This window comes from Desmodus rotundus, chromosome 6 (genome assembly GCF_022682495.2).
Source record: "Desmodus rotundus isolate HL8 chromosome 6, HLdesRot8A.1, whole genome shotgun sequence".
Classification (NCBI taxonomy): Eukaryota; Metazoa; Chordata; class Mammalia; order Chiroptera; family Phyllostomidae; genus Desmodus; species Desmodus rotundus.
The window spans coordinates 49,220,178-49,234,837 of NC_071392.1; the positions used below are offsets into that span (position 1 = coordinate 49,220,178).

A 14,660-nucleotide genomic window follows, 5' to 3' on the forward strand; every position below is an offset into this window, starting at 1 on the left:
CCATACAATGAAATATTCACTCAGCATTTAAAAAAAAAGAGCTATCAAGTCATGACTAGACATGGCAGAACCTTAAATCTATGTAGTAACATATGCACATATGCTACACACTGTATAATTCCAACCATATGACATTCTGGGAAAAGCAAAACTATGGAAACAATAAAAAGTCAGTGGCTACCAGGGACGAAAGTGTTGGAGATGAATAGGCAGAGCGTAGGGGATTTTTAGGAAAATATTCTGTATGATATTATAATGATGAAGCCATGTCATTATACATTTGTCCAAACTCATAGAATGTACACTACCCAAGAGTGTGCCCTAATGTAAACTATGAAGTTTAGGTGATTATGATGTGTCATTGTTATGTCATCCTTCGTAACAAATGTACCATTGGTGGGGGATAATAGATAAGGTTATGCATGTATAAAGACAGGAGTATATGAAAAATCTGTTACCTTCCTCTTAATTTTGCTATGAACCTAAAACTCCTCTTTTAAAAAAGGCCTTAAAGCAGGATACCCTGGGCAAAACACAGGTGGGGGCTGACCTTGGCCTGCACTACCCAGGAAACCCCAGGGCCAGGGCACCCAATGGGCAGCCACAGACCATGTCAGAGCACCAACAACCTGCCCCTGCACAGCTGATCCTCCACCAAGGGTGGAGGTTGGTGGTCAGTGGTTATAGCCATCCTTGAAGCTGAGTGGCCTGGATAAACCCCTCCCATTGATCTACCAACAGCTACTAAGGCTCAGCTACAAGAGGAGGGTGTACTAAGTAAACACGAAGGGTGCACCTTGAGTACCTGGCTTGGGTGAAAGGGTAAGCTGTGCCACTGTACCCTACAGGACACCTACTACATTAGGCCACACTACCAAGACATGGGGACAAAGCAGCTCTACCTAATACACAGAAACAAATAGAGGGAGGCTGCCAAACCGACCAGAAAAAGAAACATGGCCCAAATGAAAGAACAGATCAAAACTCCAGAAAAAGAGCTAAACAAAATGGAGATAAGCAATCTATCAGAAACACATTTCAAAACACTGGTTATAAGGATGCTCAAGGAACTTAGGACCTCAGCAGCATAAAAAAGACCCAGTCAAAAAAGAAAGATACACTAATTGAAATAAAGAAAAATGTACAGGGAAACAGCAGAATGGATGAAGCCAAGAATCAAATCAATGATTTGGAACATAAGGAGCCAAAAAACAACCAATCAGAACAAGAAGAAAAAAGAATCCAAAAAAATGAGGATAGTATATGAAACCTCTGGGACAACTTTAAGAGGTCCAACACTTGCTTCAGAGGACTGACAGAAGGAGAAGAGAAAGCAAGAAATTGGAAATCTGTCTGATAAAATAGTGAAAGAAAACTTCCTTAATTTGGTGAAGGAAATAGACATGCAAGTTCAGAAAGCTCAGAGAATCCCAATTATGATGGATGCAAAGAGGGCCACTCCAAGACACATCATTATTAAAAAGCCAAAGGTTAAAGATAAAGAGAGACTCTTAAAAGCAAAAGAAAAGAAGTTAGTTACCAGAAGGTAGCCAAAATGGGAGGTTGGAGAGGGAGAATGGGTGAAGAGGTAAGGGAATTAAGAAGCACATTTGGGTAGTTACAGAATAGTCATGGGGATGTAAAGTATAGTATAGGAAATAGAGTAGCCAAAGAACTTACATGACCCAGAGACATGAACAATGGTGGGGGGAAATGCCTGAAGGAGTAGGGGGTGCTGGGTAGAAGGGGGAAAAAGGGGAAAACTCAGGACAACTGTAATAGCATAATCAATAAAATATAATTTAAAAAATTCAAAAAAAGAAAAGCAAAAATTTAAAAAAAAATTAATTCCTTAAAAACAAAATGTTAAAAAAGGATTAAAAGTGAATGAATAAAGTTCCCTTGCCCTGGCCAGGCAGCTTAGTTGGTTAGAGCATCACCCCAACATGCCAAATTGTGGGTTCCTCCCAGGTCAGGGCATATACAAGAGGCAACCAATGAATGCATAAATGGGCAGAATAACATATCACTGTCTCTGTTTCTCTCTCTCTCCCTGTTTCTGTCTCTCTCTCTCTCAAATATATAAATAAAAACTTAAAAAAAATAAAAATAAATAAAGTTCCCTTTATACCCCTCTCTACCTGGTCCCATTTTCTCGCTCTCTCCCCAGAGCTAATGTTATTTTGAATTTAACAACTATTATTACTGTATATATTTATACTTTTATTACATATTTACATATGCAAAACAATATATAGCATAGTCTATCAGGTTCTTAATCTTTAAATATAGCATCATCCTGTATGTCTCTTTCTGCAACTTGCTTTTTCAATGTGATGTTTTTGATAATTATCTATTTTGGAAACTTATTAATTTAAATATCATATAGTAGTCTACTTAATAAATAAGCCAGTTTATTCATTTTTCCATTGAAGAAAAGGTTGTTTTCACTGTTTCATTATTTTAAAAAATAGTGCAGTAAAAATTCAAATACATATGTATCAGAATTTCTCTAGGGCACAACGGTGCCAACCTTTTTGGCACCATGGACTGGTTTCATGGAAGACGGGGCTGGGGGAGGCACGACAGGATGTGGAGCTCAGGTGAGCTTTGCTCGTGGCCCAGTTCCTAACAGGCTGAGGACGGTATCGGGTTGGGAACCCCGGCATTAGGGTATAATCTTATAAGAGAAATAGCAAAGTCATGAAGTATATGCATTTTAAAATTTACAGAACAATTTGATAAAACTAAGTACAGTGGTTGGAACATGTTATTCTCCTACAATTAGAGTATAAGAGTTTGTGACCTTACCCAATCTCATGACCGAGAAATAGTATCTTGTTTAATATCTTGTTTAATTTCTATTTCCCTAACAACTAGTTCACCCTCCAAAAAGAGAATGATCATCTTTTCACATTTATTGGATGTTTTCTTTGAATTGGCTATTAATAGTCTTTATTTTTTATTCTGATTCTAAGATTTTTATGTTTTAATATATTTTATTGTATTTTTTCCATTACCATTTGTCCCCCTTACATTGCACCCCCACCCCACAATCACCACACTGTTGTCCATGAGTCCTTTCTCCTTTACTGCTCAATTCCTCTACCCAAACCCCACCAAGAACTGTCATCAGCTCTCCATCTATGAGTCTGTCTCTATTTTCTTCGTTAGTTCAGTTTGCTCATTAGATTCCACATATGAGTGAAATCATAATTGAGTTGTTAATTTTTTCTTATAAAACTATAAACTTTTAAATATGTCATAAGTAACATTTTCCTCTTAAAATTGCATTAATGCTATTTTTTAAAAATCTTATAGAAAATTTGAAAAGCATAGTAAAAAAAATTGTTTTCCCTGAATCTTTTGTGAATAGTTTATTGACATGATGCCCAACCTTGAATGTAATGCTTTAACACGTATTTCTAAAATACAATAACATTTACTACATAATATCAATACCAGGAACAAATCAGAAAATTAACATTAATACTGTCAGTGGGGGGAGGGGGTAAGGCTTTTCAGGAACGACTTATAAAGGACACATGGACAAAACCAAGGGGGGGTGGAAGCAAGGGAGGGGGGAGGGTTTGGCTGGGGTGTGGGGGAGTGGTGGGGAGTAAACACAGACAACTATAATTGAACAACAATAAAATAATAAAAATAAAAAATAAAAATAACAGTAATTCTTTTAAAAAAGAATAAAGAATCGATGCTTAAGGTTTCTACATTAAATCACAGTATCCATTCCTTAACAGACGATAATACGGGTTTAAACTATTTCCCTTACAGCAAAAAGCTGTACATTAGGATCAACAGCATGTGAATAACGGCTCTCATTTTTTCCCTATTTTTGACAACACAAGAGGGACAAAATTAAACTGCTTGTGAGAATTTAAACAGTAGATCAACCTTTCTGAGAATAATTGCTAGGGAAAACTGAGAGTGAAATCTCCTCTCGTAATTTCTGTTCAAAGCTCTCCTAAAATAATCTTAATACAGAAGTATTCAGAGGCTTGTGCTAACCTTTAAAAATGTGTTCAAGATCTAAGACTTATCTCTTTGTATCTAGTATACCTTATTTATGAGTGACATACATTCTGTGCTATAAGATTTTGTAAAATGTAAATAGCAAATGTAAAAATAATAATGGTTGCCAATAATAATCTTTTAGTATTAGCTATGTATCAAGAATTCTGTTCTTGGGGAGGGGACAGTGAGGAGAGGGCATTACGGGAACTACTATAAAGGACACATGGACAAAATCGAGGGGGAGGGTGGAGTTGGGGGAGGGAGGTGAGTTTGGCTGGGATGGGGTGGAGGGATGGGGAGAAAAGGCACACAACTGTAATTGAATAACAATAAAAATTTAAAAAAAAGAATTCTGTTTTTAATTTTACATGTGTTATTCCATTTATTCTTTAAGACAACTCTATGGTGATTAGAGTACCTTCTTCAGTAGAAAAATGGAAAGGGAAAAACCGGAGGCAGTGTGTGCAGACAGTACTTTGGGGCATTTTTCTACAGTCTGAGGAAATAAAATGGGGTAGTAAAGCTGAAGAAAGTAACAGTCAACTTAGACTTGTTTGATTGTCTTTAAGCAGAATATACACTAGCATGATTATATGTGATGAAAAAGACAAGTGAAAAATGAAACCTGATGAAGTGGCAGAGAGAGGGGATCTATTAAAACAATGCCTTTGAGTAATGGGATCTAACGCAGAAGTGGAGCAAGTACAGCTCATCCACGTTAATAGGAGAGAAGAAAGAACAGAAGGTGAAAAATGCCAAGTTGGGGCTGCCTAGGGAAGTGTGAGGTACACATAACTTGCAGTCTTTCCTATCTGTGAAGTATGTTATACACATGAATGTCTCTATCAGGGGCAATGTGGGGATACTCCTCTCCAACTTGACTCTACCTATCTTCAGTAGTTGCCATAGTTGTAATGTTTCCAAAGGCTTTGTCATTTTTTCTATCTTTATAGTTAGCCATTGTTGTTCCTGAATACCAAAATTATAAGGAAAAGCCCAAAAAGCTAAGATAGAGATGGCATTTCCTTAAAAAATATTTTCTCTCTCAGTAAGAAGTACATGTGAGGATATGGATTTCAGAGAAAAAAAAAAATGTTCCTTTTTTCCCTGCATCTGTTTCCTCTGAACTAAATGAAGTCACAGTTTATAGATTTTTATCCACAAGTTCTGAATATACCAATTGGCCAGTTCAACCCACTGATTAGACAAAAATGTTATAAATAAAATCTGAAACATAATTTCTTCTCTAATTTGCTGTCTATTAAAAATGAGTCATTAAGTTGCTTTGAAACTCAAGTGTTTCATATACTATTCAAAGGGCTTCTTGGCTATAAATAAATAAAGTAACTAAATATAAACCACATCCTTACCTCTCACAGCTGACTGAGAAGGCTGAGTCAAAACTTTGACATCTAATGCACTGCTGATACTTTCTTCTAAAGCAGCACAATATCCTTCCACGACGCCGGTGATAGTATTCTTCAAAGTTCCAAGATTATGGAAAACCTGAAGAGCTGTTCCAACTTGGGTTGGATTCTTTTAAAAGGTGGAGGTGGGTAGGGTGGAAATAGATACAAAGAGAAAAACAAACAAAAAGATACATGAATCTATAACTTTTATTGGTACTTGAGCAGTTACTACAATATTTTAAAATTATCAAAGACAAGAACGAAGACAATGCATTTGGAACAAATATTATTTTTAGTCATTATTTATTTCATAAAAGACAAAGTTAGATATTCTATATATAATTTCACTCATGTGCTTTTCCTCCTTGTTTGAAGTATAAGATGAGAAGTTTGTTATGTTATTACAGTGTTTTTAAAATTTACCACCAATACTTACGGAGAGGGTCATGCTGGAACAGTAATCCTACATCTGTTTGGAGAGTAAAATCAATGAATTCTGCATAGTTAAGTGAAGGCTAATCCATGCAGACTGATACTTACTTTTCATTAGATTTTATTCATTCACTCTAACTACAAATACTTACACAGTGCTTACTATGTATCTGTCTTGGTTCTAGAAATATAGTAGTGAACAAAATCAATTAAGTCCCTGCCTTCACAGAGCTTATAATTACTGAGAAATGTATAACAATAAATATAACAGCCTATCAGATTTTGATAATGTTATAAAAAATGAAGCAGGGAATACGAAAAGAGAATGATGGGAATTATTACAGAGAAGAGTCAGAGGATCTATCTCTGAGGTGACAAAAAGAGAGGCCTGCATGTAATGGAGGGAGCCCAGGGAGAATCTGGGAACTACGATCTGAGCAGAGGTATCAGCAAAAGCGCAGAGGCAGAAAAGTGCTTAGCAGCCAGTGAACAGTAAAAAGGCCTTAATGGTTACTGGCGCAAAGTGACTAAAGCAGAGGGAGGTAGGTAACAAAGTAGGTAGCAGGAACACTAAGAGAAGATTAAGTCTGTAGTATTGATAATATAAATAGATTGCTGGATTTGTCATCAAGTAAATCACTGAATTATCAAGCCAGAATCTAGTACACCAACATATATCTCCAGGCCCAAATAGCTGAAATTCCTCTTTTATTTATGATCCAGTGGCTGTTATTAGAAGAACATAGCTAAAAAGTTAAATTATTTCTTCAACTTATATTCTTCACTTTTAAGTTTATAAGTAAGACAAAAGGTTGTTTCTGAAATCTACTGGTGTTAGTAAATGTACATACTGTAGATACATACAAACACGCACAGAAGCAAAGTAGAAAATATCATTAAACACAGTTGATGAATAACAATGTCCACTTTTTTGTTTTTCATTAAACAAGAAAAAGAAACAAATGGATATTTTTAAATTAAAATGTTTTCATTTAAAAAGCTTAACTTAATATGGTTATAATAGAATTTAATTGTAGTATATACTATCAATTCTCTCTCAGTACTAAGACATGAAATGGTAGAAAATGAAGTATTTCATATAAAAATAATTAACTGAAAATATGAGGTGTAGTACTTTGCCTGGATTGTTGTTAGTTTCATCCAGTGATGATATGCTTTAAATTTTTAGTAGATTTCTAGAATTAGGCAGTTGTAACGAAATTTTTCCTTATCACTATATAAATTTCTATATAATCCTATAAAGCACTGCCTGAGCAACTTCAGAGAATATTCTTAACCACATAAAACTAGAATGCTGATATATACTGTAATATTATACTTATTGCTTTAACTATCTTTGAAGGATTTGAAAAGCACCACTTCTCAGCATTATGGTAAGGTTTCAGTTTTATCAGTTGAATATACACTGTAAGTTATATACATTAACTGAAAAACATTTAAAGTCATTATTTCACTTAAAAGATTTGGCTAAAGCTCACTCTTCATCTCTCTCAAAAAAAAGTCAATCAAAAAATACAATAAAAAACATTGGATAAAATAGACCAGCCTTCAAATTTCCCACTCCATAAATGATTAACTGCCAAAACGTTTTAAAAGCAGAAACATACATGGCTCATTCTTAAAAGGCGTCTTATAGTAATATTTATAATTATAGTACTTATAACTAGATGTAATGTTAAGCTTGCCCATTAACATGATGACTTTTTCAATTAATGCCAATTATTCACATTCATTGCTTAATATAAATATATCATTTGTTAGTTGGGGAACTATAAAATAATAATTTGCGTATGCAAATTATATAAGCACAGCTTCATGTATTATCAAAAAGTGAACATACCTATGTAACTACCACTTAGTGAAACCAAGTATTATCAGCACCTATGACTTTTTTTTTCTTTCCCCAGCGGAGAGCATGAACCCAGCCCCCCAATGCCACAAATTATGCAGCCGCGTTTCCCACATTTGGGGAAATCGCAGGAGTCAGCACACCTGGAGTGCAGCGGGTGAGCCTCACCCTGGGAAACCACCTTCGTGATCATGGTATTTTGCCTGCCAGGTAAGTACAGCACCTGTGAATCTTGTGTGCCTTCCCCAAGTGCAACTCTCCAAATATTGTCCTAACTTCTAATACCATCGATTAGTTTTATCTGTTTTTTTAAATTTCACATAAGTAGAACTATAAAGGAAGTGCCATTTTGTGTCTGGCTCCTTTTAGTCAATATTCTATTTGTAAAATTCATCCATGTTGTTGTTGTATGTAGCAGTGGCTGATTCATTTTCAGTGTTATCAACTATTCCAGTGTAGAAATTTACCGTGGTTTATCTGTTCTCCCACCGTTGATGTATGTTTGAGTTATTTCAATTTTTTTAGGTATTTCAAATGTTGCTGTCATGAACACTCCAGTGAATGGCTTTCAGCGAATGGCTTTCAGTGAACACATACGCATATGCAGTCCTGCTGGGTCCTCAGCTATCTGTATGCTTAGTGTTTCTGGATACTGCCAAGTTCCCCAAGTCATCATAGTGATTTCTATGCACACCTGTAACAACAGAATGTGGGTGCCCCACAACCTTGCTAAAATTTGGAATTACCAGTTTATTCTATTTTAGCTATTCTTTTGAGTGAACACTGTGGTTTTCATTTGCCTTTGTGTGATAACTAAGAAGTTATCCTTTTCTGCACATTAAGTATCCATCTGGATACTTTCTTGTGTGAAGTACATACTCATTTTGCCTGTTTTTCTCATTGGTGTTGTCCATCTTTTACATATTTATAGAAGTTGCTTATAGATTTTGTGCAATCCTTTTGATGATTATATGTATTATAAATATAATGCCCCACTCTTAAAAAGTCATTAAGCTCCTAATTTGAATGCAGTCCATTTTATTAACCTTATTCTCTGTGGTTAGCACTTTCAGTATCCTGTTTAAAATTTTTTCCCATATTGTATTCATGAAAATGTCTTTCATTCATGAACTTATACTCCAGAAACTCTATTTGTTTCTCTTGCACATTTAGATAAACAAGCCACCTGAAATAACTTTCTGTAGAATGCGAGATAGAAAGCACAGTTAGTCTTTTTCTACATGAATATCCAATTGACACAGCACAATTTATTTGAAAACACAAGAAAAAAATGGACCACACCACCACCCACTGCAATAAATCAAGTTTCTATTTGTATGTCTTGGTTTCTAGACCCTCGATTCTGTACCATTAACCTGTCCTTATACAAATTCACCTGTATAAATTATATTAGCTTCAGAGTAAGGTTTGATAGTTCTCTACCTCTGTTCTTCAAATTGATATAGGCTCTTCTTGGTTCATGGTACTTCCATATAAATTTTATAATGGGCTTGACAATTTATACGGTATGTTTTCCATTGGAAAGCAAAGCTTCTGAAATTCTGAGATTGTATTAAATCTATTGATAAAATTAGAAAGACTATGGTCATTATAAAATTGAGCTTTTTAATTCATGAATATGTCATTTCTCCTCATTTACTTAGGTCTTTAATTTCACTTTAAATGTTATAGTTTCTGTGAGGAGGCCTTACATGTCTTTAATTTGAATTATTTTACACATTTGATGTTCTTTGATATTGTAAATGGTAATTAAAACCTTCTTTCTGTGTTGCTGTTGCTGGTATATTTGACCCTGGCCAGGTAGCTCAGCTGGTTAGAGCATCATCCCCATGCGCCAAGGCTGAGGGTTGAATCCCTGGTCAGGAGGACACATACAACAATCAACCAGTGAATGCATAAATAAGTGCAACAACAAAACGATGTTTCCATTCTCTCTCTGCATTTTTCCCTCACTCTCTCCTTTCCTCTATCTCTCTAAAATCAATCACTTAAAGAAATACAATTGATTTTATATATTGAATTTCAGCAAAATTTCAAAATTCAGTTATTATTCTAATACTATATCTGTAGATTACTTTGTATTTTTATATATACAATCTTGTTATCTCTAAATAATTTGTCTTTCTTCTTTCCACTCATTCTACATTTCATTGCTTTTTCTTATTCCCTGGTTAGGATCGTCAGTATGTTTCTCAGTAAAAGCAATGAGAAATGTCCTTGTGTCATTCCTAATCTCAGATAGAAAGACTTAAATATTTCACACTGAGACTCCTAGAGATAACCTTTATCAAATTAAGAAAGTTCTACTGTTAGTCTGATAAGAGTATATTTAATGTTGACTTTTTATTAAGTGCTATTTCTGCACATGTTGAGATTATCAGTTATTCCCTTTATTGAAGAAACTACATTGTACTTCTGGACTAAAGCTATCTTGGTCATGACTGATAATGCTTTTTAGATATCCCTAACACTTGCTAATACTTTGTTTAGTATTTCTGCATTGACTCCCAAGAGAGAAGTAGTAATTATAATATCTCTTTTGATATCAAGTTTATGCTGACCTCAATCAGTTGTGCTCCCTCTTTCTCAATTCTTGGATAGAGGTTATGACTAATACTGGTTTATTTTAAAATGTTTGAATTAATTCACCAGTAAAGCCATCTGTTTTGTTTGAAGGGGGGTGTTTAATGATAAATTCAATTTGTCAATAGAACTATTCAGATTTTCTAATTTTCCTGGTGTTATTTTGGTAAATTGTTTCTCTAGAAATTTAACTTCATCAAATTTTCAAATCTTTTGTATAAAGTTGTGCCTAACGTCCTCTAATTTTTTAGTTTCTATTGGATCTATATTAAATCACCTATTTCATTCTTAACACTGGTAATTTGTGCCTCGTAAAAATTTCTTTTCCCTACTCTCATCAGTCTTTTTCAGTGTTTATCAATTTAATGTATTAATCTTGTTAAATAACCAACTTCTGTCTTTGTTAATTGTTATAAGCTTTTATTATTCTTACTTCACAGACTTTACAGCAAGACCTAGAGCAAAACCCAAGCAATAGTACTCAGCCAAAACCTTAGCAAATTATTTAACCTAAGACTTATTTTCCTCATCTGAACAATGGCAAAAATAGTATTACCAACCTCACAGGGAAAAGAAAGAATCCTTATAAATGATCTAGCGCTGAAGACAGAGTGAAGAGGTCGTAAACATCAGTCGGCTTTACCTTGATCTGGCAACATCGTGGTATAAGAATGCGGGCTTTCACAATTAGGTACAGCCTTGAGACAAAAACCCAGTTGTGCTATAGACAAACTCTGTGACTTTTGGCAACGTATATTATCACCAATCAAATTTCATTTTATTTACATAATCAATTTTGCTTCCTCATCAGATTCTGAGGTCTCTGAGGGAAAGTTCAAAGTTTTTTTTATTGGCTGCTACAACTTACGGCATCTAGTGCAGTTGACAGATAGGTATTCAAGAATTCTCAGCTTAGTAAGTGAATCAGTGAGTAAATTTTATGATTTGGTTGACACTATCAGTTTAATAAGTGAACGAGTAAGTAAACTTTATGACTTGGTTTGCTCATACGTTGTTTGCATGACTGTGGGAAAGACGGAGAGAACACATTTAAAATGCCTGGCACTCCCTAACCGTGTTCCCTTTCTACCTCTGACCGTCTCGTGCATGTGGGGACTCTGCCTCTCTCACGGAAGTCAGGTTCCCAAAGATAAGTATGTATTTAATTTGCTTACATATTTAATGAAATTTGGTTCTCTTGTTAAGAAAAATAAAGTAAGATACCTAATACTCAGTATATGAGGGCTAGAAGATATTAGCTCTGAGATCGCTTATTAATATTCCAAAATTTAAAAGGATGATATGCAATAGCCTTACTCCAGTTCGTAAAGAATTTTTATCACTCCATCTTTATTAATCACTGAAATATGTAAAGCTACCTAATAGATATTATTTGAGTAACTCTGAGAAACTCAGCTCTCTGTATCTCGATAAATTTCATATTTAAACATTTTTCTTCCTTTATTTTTATTCTTCATTCTACGGCAGATGTCCCTATCTTGCCCTCTCCTTTGAACACCCTCTTCCCAGACACCATTCCTCCTCCCTCTGGCCCTCACCATACCATTGTGTGTCTCCTTGGGATTTGTTCATACGTTCTTTGGGTAATTCCTTCACCTTCTTTCATCTAGCCACCCCCCTTCCTCTGCAGGAACAGCAGTCTGTTCCATGTATCCAGGCCTCTGTTTCTATTTTGTCAGTTTATTTTTTTCATTGAATTCCACCTGTAACTGAGATTATATGGTATGTATCTTTATCTGAATGTTTTTTTTCACTTAGCATAATATTCTCAAGGTCCATCCATACTGTCGCCAAAGATAAGATTTCCTTCTTTTTCCCATCAAAGTAGTATTCCATTGTATAAATGTACCACTGCTTTTTTTATCCACTAATCTACCGCTGGGACTTGGGCTGTTTCCAGATCTTGGGTATTGTAAATAACACTGCTGTGAACACAGGAGTGCCTGTATTCTTTTGAACTCGTGTTTCAGGATTCTTAGATATATTCCTACAAGTGGGGTCACTGGGTTAAATTTCCATTTCCAACTTTTTGAGGTAGCTCCACACTGTAGCACAGTGTCTGCACATTCCACATTCCCACCAACAGTGCACTAATGTTGCCTTTTCTAACATCCTTGCCAAGACTTGTTGCTTGCTGAATTACTGAGGTTAGCCATCCTGGCAGGGGTGAGCTGATATCTCATGGTGGTTTTAATTTGCATTTCTCTGGTGATTAGTGACTTTGACTATTTTTTTTATGTCTATTGGCCATCTGTATGTCCTCTCTAGAAAACTATCTGTTCAGGTCCTTTGCTCATTTATTAAATTGGATTGTCTTTTGGGGGTTAAGTTTTATAAGTTCTTTACATATTTTCAATATAAATCCCTTATCAGATGTATCATTGGCAAATATGTTCTCCCATTCAGTGGGTTCCCTTTTCATTTGGTTGATGGTTTCTTTTGCTGTGCAGAAGCTTTTTAGTTTCATATACTCCCATTTATTTTTTTCTTTGGGTCCATTACCATAGAAGACATGTCAGTAAAATATTGTTCCAAGACATATGAGATTTTTATGGCCTGTTTTCTTCCAAGGTTTTTATGGTTTAAAATTTTTATATTTAAGTTTTTTATCCATTTTGAGTTTATTCTTGTGAATGGTGTAAGTTGGGGGGTCTAGTTTCTATTTTTTTTCCTGCATATATCTGTTCCATTTTACCAACACCATTTATTCAAGAGATTATATTTACTCCATTGTCTATTCCTGCTTTTTTGTTAAGTATTAATTGACCACATAGGTGTGGGTTGATTTCTTTGCTCTCTATTCTGTTCCAATTATCTACATGCCAATTCTTATGCGAGTACCAGGCTGTTTTGATTGCAATGGCCTTGTAGTAAAGTTTGAAATCAGGTATTGTGATCCCTCCAACTTTGTTCTTTTTTCTCAAGATTGCTAAGGTTATTCAGGGTCTTTTTTTTTTTTTTTTTGATACCATATAAATTTTTTAGTATTTGTTCAAGATCTGTGAAATATGTCATTGGTATTTTAATAGGAATTGTGTTGAATCTGTACACAGCTTTGGGTAGTGTGTTCATTATAATATTTATGTCTTCTAATCCATGAACACAGTGTATGTGTTCACCTACTTGTATCTGCATCAATTTCTTTCCTCCATGTCCCATAGTTTTCCAAGTGTAGGACTTTAACCTTCTTGGTTAAATTTACTCCTAGGTACCTTAATTTTATTGTTGAAATAGTAAGTGGGATTTTTTTTTATTTCTCTTTCTGATACCTCATCTTGGCATATAGAAATTCCACCAATTTCTAAATATCCAAGAATCTATATGGCTAAAGAAAACATCAACAAAATAGAAAGGGAATTCACTGTATGGGAAAACATATTTGCCAATGATACCTTGGACAAGGGTTTGATCTCCAAAATATGTAAAGAACTCATACGACTCAACAGCAGGAAGACAAACAATCCAATTAAAAAATGGGCAAAGGGAAGTTTCGGCCAAGATGGAGGTGTAGGTAGATACATATTCCCTCCTCACACAACCAAAAGAAGGAAACAACAAATTTGAAAACAAAAATACCCAGAACTGTCAGAAAATCGAACTGCATGGAAGTCAGAAAACCAAGGAGTAAAAGAAGAAACATTCATCCAGACTGGTAGGAAGGATGGAGATAGGCAGACAGGGCGAGAGGACCAACAGTAAGGCAGCAACTGGAGGACCAGGTGGGCAAAGCAGCAGCTGGCGGTCCTACATCTGCATGTGGATAAATCAGGAGAAACAACTGGGGAGTGAGGCATACAGAGCAACCCAGGGTTCCCATGTGGGGAAATAAAGCCTCAAAACCCTTGGTGGTAAAAACCTATGGGGTTTACAGTGGCAGGAGAAACTCCCAGCCTCAAAGGAGAATGTGTTGGAGAAACCCACAGGGTCCTAGAATGTATACAGACCCACGAACCCGGGAATCGCCACCAGAAGGACCCCATTTGCTTGTGGCTATTGGGGGAAGCAGCTGAAAGCCAGCGCAGAGCCGAGCTAGGGTCATTGTTCCCTCTCTGACCCCTCCCCCACATACAGAAGCACAAGGGAGGAACCTGTGTTGCCCCACGCTGGCAAATAACTAAGGTCCCGCCCCTTACAACGTAACAGGTGTGCTGAAACAAAGAAATATGGCCCAAATGAAAGAACAGATCAAAACTCCAAAACCAGAACTAAGTGACTAAGAGAAAGCCAATCTATCACATGCACAGTTCAAAACACTGATAATTAGGATGCTCACAGAAATGGTTGCATATGGT

The 14,660-nt window shown here is 35.6% G+C and overlaps 1 protein-coding gene and 1 non-coding gene across 2 annotated transcripts in view; both read right to left on the minus strand.

Annotated features, from left to right (window-relative positions):
- The window catches only part of COG5 (component of oligomeric golgi complex 5), a 333,141-nt gene that overhangs the window by 149,488 nt on the left and 168,993 nt on the right, over positions 1-14,660 (minus strand). Inside the window, exon 8 of the mRNA XM_024557957.4 lies at positions 5,403-5,568. Coding sequence (XP_024413725.2) covers positions 5,403-5,568 — 166 coding nt within the window. The remainder of the gene's footprint in view (positions 1-5,402; positions 5,569-14,660) is intronic.
- On the minus strand, positions 7,799-7,961 carry LOC112303769 (U1 spliceosomal RNA). The gene has a single exon (XR_002974686.2). It is a non-coding gene; the product is annotated as a U1 spliceosomal RNA (small nuclear RNA).